The sequence below is a fragment of the Falco cherrug genome, chromosome 15, assembly GCF_023634085.1.
Source record: "Falco cherrug isolate bFalChe1 chromosome 15, bFalChe1.pri, whole genome shotgun sequence".
NCBI classification, from domain to species: Eukaryota; Metazoa; Chordata; class Aves; order Falconiformes; family Falconidae; genus Falco; species Falco cherrug.
In genome coordinates, this window is record NC_073711.1 from 21,335,429 (window position 1) to 21,349,718 (window position 14,290).

The 14,290-nt window shown below is 35.0% G+C and overlaps 1 protein-coding gene across 1 annotated transcript in view; it reads right to left on the reverse strand.

Moving 5' to 3' along the window:
• LOC102053859 (connector enhancer of kinase suppressor of ras 2-like) overlaps positions 1–14,290 on the reverse strand; it is a 213,110-nt gene that overhangs the window by 39,177 nt on the left and 159,643 nt on the right. The window contains exon 15 of the mRNA XM_055727544.1: positions 7,484–7,518. Coding sequence (XP_055583519.1) covers positions 7,484–7,518 — 35 coding nt within the window. The remainder of the gene's footprint in view (positions 1–7,483; positions 7,519–14,290) is intronic.

The following is a 14,290-nucleotide window of genomic DNA, read 5'->3' on the forward strand; positions in this document are numbered from 1 at the left end:
TGTTAGGAAAAATCAAATTTACCAGTAGAAACAACTACTGCATTGTCAGTTAAAAGCATCTATCAGTCCTGAGTCAAAGGAAATTTCCAGGCTGCAGTGAGAAGAAAGGATGCATAACATTAAAATTAAAATCATAAAAGCTAATAGGCGAGACTTGGAAGGTATGAGCTGTCTGTAGATTACAAGGATTGAAAGAAACAACTGAATACCAAAAAAGTTCAGCTTACAACATTTGGTAAAGGAATGGACAGATGCCCAAACTGCTGCAAGGCAGATTTTGTCATTAATGCTCCATTTCTGCCTGCCCATAAGAATGCCATAAATGCACTTCAATCCTGCTGGGCATTTCCCCCCCTCATTTCTGGTCTATTTCTTTAATCACAGCTTTGACCCATCTGGAAAGTGTCAGTTTCAATGCTTCCATTCATTCTCTTAGCCAATATACAATATGAATAATACATTTCTGTTTTTATCTACAAAGTCCTCAGTTAAGTTTTGTTGGCTTCCATGCAGACACAACAGTGCGTCTCCTTACAGTAATCACAGACTCTTACCAGCAAAAATGTTATAAAGTTATAGAAGTCTACAATCAAGCTTTTGAAAGCCCTTCAAAAACTGGTGTCTTATGAAAGGTCAGGAATAGATATTCTAATGTACAATGAGCTTAACTTTTTTATTTGGGAACAGTTTTTAACAGTCTGCAGGGAGTTTGTTTGTTTGGTTTTTAAAAGATTTTATGTCTATCAAATGCTCCTTCCCGAATCTAATTATTCCTCAGATATTCAGATCTGCAGTTCATGGAAGAAGAAGTAGAGATATTTTCTTCTCTTTAGACAAGTAAATTATCTGTGTGAAAGTGACAGAACCAATTAATTTAGACACCGAGGAACACTAGTATGTTGTCTGTTCTGGTTGAAATACTCTGTATCATAATCGGTTGAGTTATTCCTCACCTTTCTTTCTAGGAAAACAGTTGTTACAGAAGTGAAAGGGAAAAGAAGGGGTGGGGGTGGGGGGCGGTGGGCAGTGGGGAGGCATGTGCAGTGATACAGTTATAATGGCCTGGATTGATATTTCTCAGACCAGTTGATTTTCTACTAAATGTTTGTTTTCTTGTTCACGTATAATACTGTTTTTGAAATGAAACTGTGGAAATTAGAAAAAGGAAGACCCATCACTTATACGAATTAAAAAAAACAACAACAACAACAACAACAATTATTTCAGGATGTTTGCAGAAACATTCAGTGCATAATATGACCAAAAAAAAAGGCAAAATACTAACCCAGTAACTTCAAAACTTTAAATGAAATTTGATTTTGTAATAAAGTTCATTCAAAAACACTTACTCTATCCTACAGTTTTCCTCAAATGTATTTCTAAGGTATTCCTATTTGACAGATAGCATTGTCTATTCTGAGTTTTGATATGCTCCGCCTAGCTGTATGGCATATATTGAAATTTCTATGCATAAAAGCCTTGCCTCCTTCCTTATCTATTCTTCAGAACTTTGACTAAATTGTATGTTGTAAGCAAACTGAAACAAATATAAAAAAGGGAAGAATTATAGAAATAGAGGTACTAAGAAGAAAGCACAGGTCAAAGTTAACTGCACTCTAAATCTGGTTTTAGTGCTAGATATATATTGGCTGAAGTATTCAGTCAGAATGACGTTGCTGAGCAGAGAGCTAAAGTAGAAAGGTTAACAAGAATGAGCTTAAAAAAAGAGATGGAAATTACTTTGACTAGGTGGAAGAAAAATATGAGAATTTAAAGGTCTCGAGTAGGTGTGGTAACTTCCAACTCGCATTTTAAAGGACATGCAAATGAAGTACAAGCCTAGCGATTAGATTTGTAACGAGGATTTCAAATGAAGAACAGTGTCATATGATTAGAAAACAGCAATAATGAATCTCTAGAAAACAAATTAGAATGGAAAATTAGAATGACAGATAGCAGAAGCACTATATCTCAGTTTAACCTATTTAGTAAAAGCTGTAACAATCAGGAAGTAAAGATTTAATCAGTGCTAAGAACTGTCACCTACCAAATACTGAACATGCAAAATCAACACTTCTGCTGCACATATCTCTCTGCACTTTTGCTATCAGAGCAGTTATATCCATTTAAGAACTTCACCAGAATTCCAAGTATCATGCACTTTCTGCTCATACAAAAATTCCTTTTATAGTGAACAGAAGTGACTTGTTATTTCTTCACAAAACAAGTATCAGTAAGCAAGTGCAACTGTGAATGCCACCTCCATGTTGACATTCATTCCTCTTTTCCTTTTGAGGAACATGTTTTCATTTTCTGCCATAGAAAGATAACAATACACCTTTAATTGTCCCATAAACTGTAGTAAGTAATAGTGCTTTAGCTTGTAAAAATTATAGAATATTTACTGAAAACAAGGACTGATTTAAACCAGGGGCTTACAAATTAAACATCCCTTCATCACATAAGCAATGCTCAGAAAGAAGATAAAATAAAATGGCTCTTACACATTATCAGTGCTCTTAATTATAACATCCCAATTCTCTTTCTATTACCTTCAGGGTCATTAAATCTATCACTAAATGAAAGTTATAATTGTATCAGAACAAACTGATTTATCTGCTTAGATTGGTATTATTTTGGCTGATGACAGGATACAGATAATAAATCCCAATGAATGAATATAGTCTAGAAACAAGAATAATTACTTTGAGTGTTACTTACCTTTCACCTCATCATTGGTAATAGTTACAATCTGTATTGTTGACTTTTTTTAAGCTCCTACTCTGGCAGTAATGGATAGGATTATAAACTAGAATATAATTAAAATATAAAATTATTCTAGTTATAACAAACTGCTAATATATATTTAGCATTGATGAAACAATTTTAGGCACTAATAATTTCTTTGATTTGTATTCATTTATTTGACCAAACAGAGCAATCTGAACTTATCTTTTGACTACTCCAATTTGCAATAATTTTTCAAGCTATAAAAGTTTCTAATAGGTAAAATAAGATGACTGTTTGCCAGAATTTACTCCTGGAACAGAGTGTAACTGGGTATAAATTACTAGGCAGTGTATTTCATGTTCTGTCATGGTACAACATGCTCTGCGCATTCTGACTGGAACTTATATGGAATGTGCAGGTTGATGCACGGTCCATAAACAGACTATTTTGAGAGCTTTTCTTGCTAGTCCTCTATAGGATGGCTCCTATTTCATAAAGGTTACATAAATGTAGGAGCTCAAGTACACAGCACAGATGATCAAGAGTAATTTCAAAGCTGTTTCTTAAACATTATGGACAACAGCAAAGTCTGTATTTGAAAATAGACTGATAGTCCCTGCTGCCACCTGAACACGTAGAAACACATGGTGATCTGAAACACAGAGAGCTTGAGCAACAACTGTACTGATCCACAGCAGCTACAAACAACTAGAAAATGGCACCTATCATCCCGCTTTTTTTAAATTGGTAGATACTTGGGACATGTAAATTTCTAGATGCAAGGGGTGTGTAAAGCTCTCTTCAAGCTTCATGTCTCACATTGTGAAATACTTCAAGTGTAATCCCCTTGCAGCTCAGGGTTAAGGCCACCATGATCAATGAGCAAAAATAAAAAAAAAAAAATCAGCATACTAGAAAGTACATTTGTACAGAAAAGTATTGTAGGTACCATGTGAAATTTCCTTATAGCTGGTTCACAAGAACAAATATGCAGCAATTTGGGTTTATCTACCAGGTCACAGGAATGCATTTTTAATCACCTTGCCTAGATTCATGATTTATGTTTAGGTTATTAGAACCTCCATAGCTTATGTAACTTATTCCTGTCACAACAAGTAACTTCTCACTGCAAATTAATTATTGAGTATTTTGTAGTCAGATTTCAAATCCCTTCTCCATTCCATGCTGGCTCAGCTACTGGCTTATGCTACAGTCTATTACTTAATACTTCAGTGAACAGCAGGTTAGCTCAGATGCATCTGTATGGTTCTGCAGTCACTGCAATACAGGTGTATCTGTACATGTAAAGTTGACAAAACAATATCAAGACTAAAAGTTATTTGCAAAATATTTATCTCTTCTTAGTTCTCCAGCATTAACCACAACTAAAAAAGTAACTTCCAAACCATGCTGCTGTGGACATGATTAAAATAATTTTTAAGCATTAATATTTGCTGAGACAAAATGTGTTATGAAAAAGAATGTGAGCAGCATTTTCACATGGAAACTAAGTGCAAATATTCCTAAAACCTGTTTATTCAACTAGCAGTTGTGCGATGCATGAATGATACAATTCTTTACTGCCTTCTCTTTCCCTTGCAGGCCTGGTTAGCTAAGCAGAGTAAGATCTTTACACCCAAGGTCTCCATAGTGATGTCATGGTTACATTACGCATGCATGTCTAGAATCCACAGATGCCAAGGTTTCTTATTACTAGAAAAAGATTCTCATAAAGTAAAATGAAGATCAAAGAACACAATGAACCCTGCTAAGCATAATGAGATGTTTTCATAAAAGCTGCAGCAGAGACTACATGTTAGATGCCCATTACCCCTTCCTAAACAGGGTAAACTGCTTCCTGTGAAAAGGAAGACAAATTGGATACTTCTTCAGGAAGCATTTAGTTTAACTTGTCTTCCTAAAACATCAGAATGCTCACACATTTAGTAATTCCACCTCCAATTGCAGAGTGTAATTTCCTAAATAATGACACCTGCTCAGAAATGAAGAGTCGCAACTTGCCTGTGGCTGCCCTACTTTTCTAGCCAAAAGGCTGCTTAAAAGTAGGGCTCAGATTTTTCTGCATTCTCTCTCAGGCAGGGCCAGAGTTTGATGTGTGAATGGACTTCTAACGTGGGGGAGCTTTGCCTTGATGGTGGAAGCCCAGCCCTGTGCCTAGTGCTGGACCAAATATGTGATGTAGATGTGCCAAAAGTCTGGAAGGAACCAGCGATGTAATGCAGAAATACCTAACTTTTACTTTGCTCAATACTAAAAAGAAAGCTGCTAGACTTGCTTTGCATCTACTCATTTAATGAGTTTGAAAAGCTAGATATTCATAGTAACATTTTGTAGTCTCATATTTCTCACATCACTGCTAGTGTTTTCAATACATACTCCCTGCAGTCTGCAGTGCATTCTACTACATGCAAGAAACAACTTCCTTCTGACTTTTGGCTTTTTTTCTGTTTTTAAACAAAGGATGCAATCACATCACAGGAACTTGATAGGCGACTGTACAGTTAATGAAGATAATGCTATTTCATCCAAATATGTGATTCTATCCACACAGTTTGTTTTCTGCTCCCCCAAACCTAACTATAAGGGATAAATATAAGAAACATTTCTATTTTGGTTTGAACTGTTTACACCACTTGAACAAAAGTTATTAGGAGCAAGAAGATACAACTCTGCCTATTTTAAAAAATTTTTCAACATACTGGAAAGACATAATATGTTCATCTTTTGGACCTGAAATTAAAATGAGTGGGAGAAGGATTAAAAGACGGAGAGTCATACTATAAAAAAAATTAAACAATAGGTTTTTGCTATGAAAGTTTGCCAAAATTTCATCGAGTCATATGTCCCTGGAAAATAGCTCTTGGCAGATGTCCAGCGGAGACTTGTGTCCTGTCCACCAAGGATGTTCCATCTGGATTGTAATGTCCCTGCCAAACTGAGCAAGTGCAATCCACTCAGAATAATTAGGCATGCTTTGCTTTATGAAGAATAAAAATCCTTTATAACTCTTCCTTGTGGCTGCAAGAAATTATGGGTGTGGAGAAGGAAGACAAAAAAGGGGTGAGACGTATGGCTTTTTTTTTTGGAAGGGGTCTGCGATTTCTTTCTCTTGCAGAAAGTCGGGTAGGAAGGACCTGAGAGAAGGGGCAGCTGTACTGGAATGAAGGGTGAGAAAAGAGAGTGACGGAAAGTAAGGAGAAAGAAGTATGAGGGAAGAACAGGACAACAGCACATGTTGTGAAAGAGTTGGAAGACTAAGTAAAAACTAAATATGTAAGATTTGCAGAAAACAGTATGTTCTGAAAACTGTTTTTCACCACCATAAGAGTTAAGGGCAAAAGGTGAAATCCAATTGTTACTTCAAAAAAGTCTGAGAATGACACATCTTTTCCTGCTATGTAGCCCCTGCCTCATACAAGATGGGTGCTGCTTTGGCTCTGAATTGGAACAAAATACTAAGCAGGACTATATTTAATTTATTCTAAAAATGAAAATCTACATTTCACTGAGGTAATGTATGATGAGGTAACGGACTACTACAGTGGCACCAATGGAGAGACAGGACTGTCTTTAATGAGATTAGAGTAGAATTTTACTCCAGAAAAAGTCTTTTGAACTCCTTCTTTACCTCACTTTCATCTGTGATGAAAGTGCTATGCAGTTTAGTTGAACACCATTTTAAACACACACAGCACCCTACAAGTGGGGAAACATCCAATAAATTTTTACTTTTCTAACTGCCTTTGAAATGAACTGCCATGTTTACTACACATATAAAGAGGTGAAAATGCTGACAATTCTGAGAAATCAGGCACGAGGTGACTTGTGTTTGGTGACTAGCAACTAATATTTTTGTACCTCAGACTTCTAGCTGTAATGTAGTGTTATTTATACCACTGAAGAAAATCATCACCAATTGTAAATCCTTTAGATTGATGAAAGCAGTCTAAATGTAATTCATTATTTTATATTCAGTTCATGGTTTAGCTTCTTAAACAGGTTTAGGCCATAAACAGGATGAAAAAATGTGAAAAAGAATAATTATCCATATTAAAAGATTCCAATTAAGCTTAATTGTACTATACTATGGTACCCGTGTCTGTTATTTCAAACTTATTCTTTTAATATGACTTATTGGATGCAACTAAAATATGAACATACATCATCAGATAAACTGCAAAGAAAAAAAAAGGCAAAAATCACTGTTTTATTCATTAGTATTAATTGATTAAATTCAAACATAAAGGACAAACTGAAGTCCTCATTCTTAGTATTTATCAAAGATGAGTTACAAATATAAACAGTAATTTTTGTATAGACTGAATTAGCATGTAGATGTTCATTGAAAACTTCTGCCTGTTATTTCTAAATAATCATGCTAGACACGCATTATGCTTTTCACCTTCATAGTGATTCTGAAATACTAAATCTAAAGAGTAAAAACCAAAAAGGGGGAAAACATCTACTAGTTTGTTGTAGTTTAATTTTTTTCCCGTAGTAATCTTTAATAAACTTACATCTAAATTATTTTTTCAACCTTTGTAAACTAGATGTTTATTTGACGTTAGGAAATGAAAGTTAGGATTTACCAAATTATATTAATGCTACTATCACTAAACCCTGGAAATTTATTCCTCAAATACTTCAACTAAATTTCTAAAGATAAACAACTAAATATAATTAATAGATAGATGATGTATATATTTAAATACAGAATAACAAAAGTAATTACCTTTCAGTATCTCCACTGACTGTGTCCCCTGCTCTCTGTAGAGGAAAAATAAATAGTATTAAGCACAAACTACAGACGATACTTCTTTGGTACACTGAACATAGTGATATCTGCAGCAAAAGCAGTCACAGAGGTAAACCACAGTAGTCATTCTGTAACTCTAAGGAAAAGGAAATGGAAAATATATTTCAATTTCTAACTAAATGTTATTTCAGAATGAAGATCATGTTCAAAGCAACTTGCATCTGCACTTAGAGTTTCAGCTGCTGTATAATTGTGATCAAAGATCTCTAAAATAAGAGGGGAGCTAAAAATTTGTTAGAATGTCAATGTCTGCAAAAATGTTAATATTTGAAAGGCAGTTTAAGTGTAAAGGACAAATATTATGATATAGAATACAGAATTTCAGAAGAAGGAACTGTCACCAAAACTTTCTTGAAAAGCATTCTTACATTACTTTACATAACCCGATTTACTATACTGGTTATTCCTCTGAGGTTTGGAAACAAACATGTCTTTTAGTAGTAAGTGATTCAGAATTAAAAAGAAACTCTTCAGACTGGTTTTGTTACATTAAGCTTTATGATGGAGTAGTTTTCCCACAGCTAACAAACACTTTCTCACCCTGAAATTACAAAAATATATGTTTTAAAATCAGTGTGTATTGGTTTATAAGTGCTGAAATCTGCACTTGAAAAATCTTTGGAGTATATGCTTTCTGCATAGCCAAGTAGGGAACAGATTTTTTTTTAGGTATAATGTTTATGTTTTAATACCACTACTTTGGGCATACAGTAAGATCCTTCATCACATGTGACTTCAGAGAACAGTTACAAAACTGAAATGCATATTAAACGTGTAAATGACAGGAAGTCTGCTGGGCCTGTTTAACCACATGGGCTATAACACAGTATATTCTAACAGCATGCATTTCTAACACATCTTTAAAATGTTCGGCCACAACTTGCCACCTCCCTCCTTCACATATCTCCCAGTATATCCATATACAGAATCATTTATCTTTTACCATGCTATTTCTACTATAGGTAATGATTTGCCACTTGAAGCAAGGAAAAAAGAGCTTACATGATCAAGTTGCCCTAGTAATAACTAATAAATTTGGAGGGTACTGATGATACCCAGTATTATTAAAATATCTCAGGAGTCTTGTTCATCACCTGCTTGCATCTAGTAAGATCAGGTATCTAACCTGAGATCAGAAAGACATTTTCCTCACAGCAGGACCATATAGATCTAACATGACTACTTTTTCTTCTTTTCTCTTAAGCATTTCTTTTATCCAAAGCATTCCTCATAGCCAAAGGAGAATCACCCTGACGCAGGAACATGGTGAACTTACAGTAGAATTATTGATGGTGAAGATTTATTTCCAAACTATCAAGTCTATGAAGGTACCAACAGCCTATAAAATCAAATGTGGATCACTAAATCAGTACACAAAAACTCATAATGATCACTGTAATGATCATAGGGCTGAAAATTAAAGATGGTAAGCACTCTTCCTGATTTTGCAACTGCTACATTCCATGACATCTTTATGTTTTGAATAGAACATTGCCACATTTAATCCACACTGAAGCCAGAGCATGTGTCATGGCAAAACTGTCTACAATGACACACTTAAAAGTTCTCATTCTTATAGGATTTGCTGTCTTTTACTTTCCACAATAATGCGGATGCTATGAATTTTACAACTAACTTTTCATTTTCTCTGGTTGCTACATTAAATACTACCCTTTAATTGTGCTGGTGACCGATTCAGCTAAATTATTCTAGCAAAAGTGAGTAACAAAAATGGACACTGTTTAAATAAGAGAATTTAGTTGGTTAAAAGTAGTGAAACAGTGCCCTTACATGTAAAAGCAGAGTTCTCCCACATAGCTTGTTGAAACCAGGCAAAGGTAGGAGCTCCCCATTGAGTAATTGAGTACACAAAACTAACAACCTTTCCTGAGTGCTATAAACAACTTAATTCTCCTTAGAGTACACTGAAATCTAGCCTAAAGAGCCTACAAAACTGAAAATATAGCATCTCGAAATAGTCATATATTCTTGAAGCAGACTGTAAGAGATAACAGCATACATCTAAAGCAAAATATCTGTTTGAGGAGCTAATGTATAATGCTGCATAATAAATGTCAGATTTCTACTGCTGCTAATGCACTAATAAATATGAATGAAGCAATCTGATCATCCCTGAAAATACTGTGGACATCCTGGTAAAACACTGTGTGGCTAACAGAGTAAAAGAGCTTTGACAGCAGCACTACCTATACTACTGTTACAAAAATAGAATTTATTCATACTAGAAGGCTCAAAGATTGTCTTCTTACATCCCTCTGCTTTCAAGTGTTACTAATTTTAGCAGCTAAAGGTAGGAATAATAATTTATTCAGTTTGTTTCCTATGCCATTTCGTAATTAATAGAGGCTTTTCTTTCTTTCCTGAAACTGCTCCCCAAGTAAAAGCAGTGTTTCCAAATCAGGGTTTATTCATTTCCTCTCCCAGATGGGACTCATCCCACACTCCCTTCCCTGACAAAGCTAAAATAGCCCTCCTTATTCACACTGTGCTGGCCATCTTCTTTTCATCACCTGTATTACAAATTTTCACTAATACTACAGAACCAGTCCAGTTCCTTCCTTCCAAAAAATGCACAAAGAACAACAGTATCACAGGTGATCACCTTGGGTTATGGTTGCAAGATTCCTTTTGATCAGATATATTCCATTAGTACAGCTGTAAACAATTGTTAGGATGTTGTGAACTTGCATGTATTAGACTGAAAAAGACACTAGAATGAAATGTGATTGGGCTAATAAAAAATGTTTTTTAGAGGTCTTTCAACACGACTGATTTTTTGCATTAACAAGCACTAATTTTCAAAGATACTGTATAATTCAATCTAATTAACTGAAACATAGTCTGTAGTAGAGAAATATTACAAAGGTTCTATAGTAGTGGGAAAAAGAAAATGAGTCAACTACTCAGGTATTGCAAATTGTAACTGATTATTAGTTCACTGTAATTCAGAAAAAAACAAAGAAGATTATCTGTATAGAAGAGGGAGAAAGTAACTGATAAAAGTACTTGAAAGGCAAAAAAAATATTTATTACCATTTATGTTTTTATCAATACTTAAGTTATTAGGAAAAAATATCTACTCCTGATCAACACATATTATTACTAGTATTTAAGTATGGGCACTAGGGATTACTACAGATGTGTATGACCTTTTATTCGACTATTTGTATCCCCAAAGAAGCTGTCACTGGAGTCCAATCTTGTTGCTAGCTTGAAATGCCAACCTTAAAAAAGGATTTCTGATAGCACATAAGGAAAAAAACACGCACTGGCATTTCTGTAGATGCATACGTATAGCTATAATTAATTTTCTCATGTAATTGTAATTACATGCACAGATACAATACTGACATTGACTTATGTGGTAGACTCCTGTCTGCAGTTTCAGCAGCCTTCTATCTCCTTTTTCTGAGTAGTTGCTTCTTAACAGTTCCTGCTATTTAGAAAGCAAATTGCCTTACTCTAGTTGGCAAACTACAACTTTACTCCATCTTACTAAAAGGCCACTTTCATGACTAGCAGACGTGTGGGAGGCTCAGGAGGCACTAGTCTTGTCATGCTGTCACAGACTATAAAACAAATTCTGTGAAATTCAGGTCACTGGCACCTATCAGCCTTCTTTAGTCAGCTCCATATTTATGTAGCTCTAGGGATTTCAGCTGATCTACTTCTGTCTTGCACAAGTAGAAACGAAAGGACAGTAAGGCCTATATGGTCTAAGAAACAGTCTGATGATCCTCTCCCAAAGCAAAATCTGTAGAAACTCCTACTATTTTACCTGAAATTTCAATAAATAACTGATAACAAAAGAATAATTCCCTCTAATTGGGATTTCATAATGAAAAGAAGTATTTTCCCCTAAGGAGTAATTGCATGGATCATGGAAAAGGACCCTGAACTGTAGAGATAGTGTAAAAACATTCAGAAGTCATTGTTTACTTGTTTACTAGTGGAAGAGACTACAATAGTTGGCAATAAGATTAGACTAGTTTGATAATAAGTTTTACAAAATCCAGTGGTCAAATGCAATATATTAATTCCATCTAGATATGCAATTTCTTCAGATGCAAAAAAGATTTTTACCTTTATTATGAATACCACTCTTCTATACTCAGATATTGAATCCCCTACAAAAAATATTGCTTCTGCTGCTTCCTTAACTCACATATTCATTATCCTAAGCATTTCTTTAAATTATGTTTGTTCAAAAGTGAAACAGTAGCCCTGTTGCCAGGGGCTTCACTTATCTCTCTAGCTCAGTGAGCTATTGCTTAACCCATTGAATACACTTGCAAAATTATTATCTCAGCTAAAAATGAGAGCAGCTTTTGAGGTTTTTCATCCACACACTGTCACTGAGGGGAGAGATAATAGAGACAGGAAACAACCTCATGCAATCTACATCTGTGTACAGTTCAGAGGTACTCAATTTTTATGCTAAAAAAACAAGATGACAGGTAAGAAAATTAACTAAAGACAGAAGAAAAATATCTACTCAGAATTTATAATTATGTGTACAGTATAAACATTATGTTGGCACGTAGTAGGTAACAGAGAAAGCAGCAAAATTTTTAACAGAATGGAAGTTCCAGTTTTTGGAAAAATGTTACATCCAAAACAGAAGCTATGTCAGATTATACACAAGGTTAAAAAAAGTATTCTAAAAGAATATCTAAAGGAAGACTATGTTGTAGCTAACAATTTATTTTATGTAGCAAAGTAGAATAGTCCTAAAGGTCAAATCACTACAATGGGTAAACTGTATTTTATGTTGACCATAGCCTACCTTTGTTCCCATCAATGCACTTTTTTAATTAAACAAAATTAAAGAAATTTAAGGGAGGTTTAATCTGAACAAAGGTGTAAAAGGTAAACAAACAAAAATATCCACACACAGCCTGAAAAAAACTCCCCAGTAAAAAAGTTTCTTTCTTCAAAAACTAAGAATAAATACTGCATTCCAAAGAAACGGGTGGTGTTTCTTTTGGTCAAAGAAAAGCAGCACATTAATTTGTAAATATATTTGTGTTCTCCAAAACTTAATTTGATGTAATTTTAATTAAATCTAATTTAAAATCTTTATTTTAAACAAGATGTAGAGCAAGTGAAGTGGACATTCACTTGGAACTAGCCACTAAAGTTTAGAGAACAGAATTTTATTTCATCACAGAAAAATTACAAGGTAGAATTTAATTCCATTTAAGAAAAGCTACAGTGAAGTTTCATCTGTTTCCCATGAAAAACATAATGCAGTTCTTCTTGAAGAGAAGTGTTCAGAGCTGTAATACAGTCAGAAATCCAATCACATGAGATTTGGTTGTTAGAGATGGAATGTATTTGGAACTGCAACTTTCCACTGTCACAAAGCACAACCATTTTCTTGCTGAGAAGTTAAGAACAGCCAATATTCAGCAGTGATTTTGCTGCACAGGATTCCATGGGAAAGGGAAGGGAAGTGGCAGAAGGGGAGTAGCTGAAGTTGTAAGGATGGGGTGTAGCTCAAGAATTTACACAGGTCTGGGAAGAAGACAGTCAATTCCTCCCCATTCCTTTTTCTCACTTTCCCCATTCCTCTAGGTATAGGCTACCTACGATCCTGCCCTGACTTTGTGTCATTCAATGTTCTCTCTTGTCCACCAAAACCTTGTTCTCATTCTCTTGCTGTGGAAGGTAGGAAGCCTACTGAGAAGGTAAAGAGGGAGAGGACAGAGACCTAAGTCTTAGCTCTGTTGTGACTTTCTGGAGTCAAAGGACTCCAGGAATGCTTCACGAATAGCAATTTACACATGAAGATACAGTAGGTTAATGAATGCTTCATTTGCTAACTTTCATTGGTCATTTATAGTTGTTCATTTGAAGACTGCAGAAAAACATAATTTAAATATTCTCTAATACAGCAAAATTACTTACAAAAACGTGTATGTTTGGATAAAGAAAGCTGTCATGCTGTAAAGCGTCCTAATAGAACTAGCGATTTAAAGAATTCAAAACAAACAAGGTAGCCTAAACATTTGGAAGCAAGCAATAATACATCGCCTGTCTCACTAAGAGATCACTCATGAGATGACTTGCTGAAGCAGGTATCACAGGCCAGTGGAAATACATCATTCCTAACCAGCGCAGCGTGGTCAACACAAAATTCCAGGCCCAGTCCTGACATACAGCATGACTGGAGCCTGACAGGTCTACAACACGTAATGGAGATACTTGTACCGTAGCTGAGCTTCACAGTGCTCTGTAGAGACGGATGGACGTATTATGCTTGGGTCAAGATGCAGTATATTATTTCAGGAGTAAACTCAATAATTTTTCTAAGTTGCTTCCGGATCTGAAAAGATGTATCTGAAACAAACGCTGGTTTGCATTGTGCAGATACATGCGCTAAATTTGGTCTAGTTTAGAGAATCTATAAATGGTTTTCACTTTGCATTATACACAAACGGTACTGAAAGTTCAGATTCAATGGTGATTTAAACTCTTTAGTGCAGTGGAACTCACAAGCAAAACTTTTCAGCATATGACAGAACTTACTTTATGGAGTAAGTTGCTCAGGACTAAAACCCAACACAAATCCAACTGCCTTCTTGCTTCTCCTTACTACCAATAACTGTTTTCTATAAAAATCAAGGACAACCATAATTCTAGACGAACACTGTTTTAGGCCTTTTTTTCCTGGATTCAGGTTGATTATGAAGTTCTCGA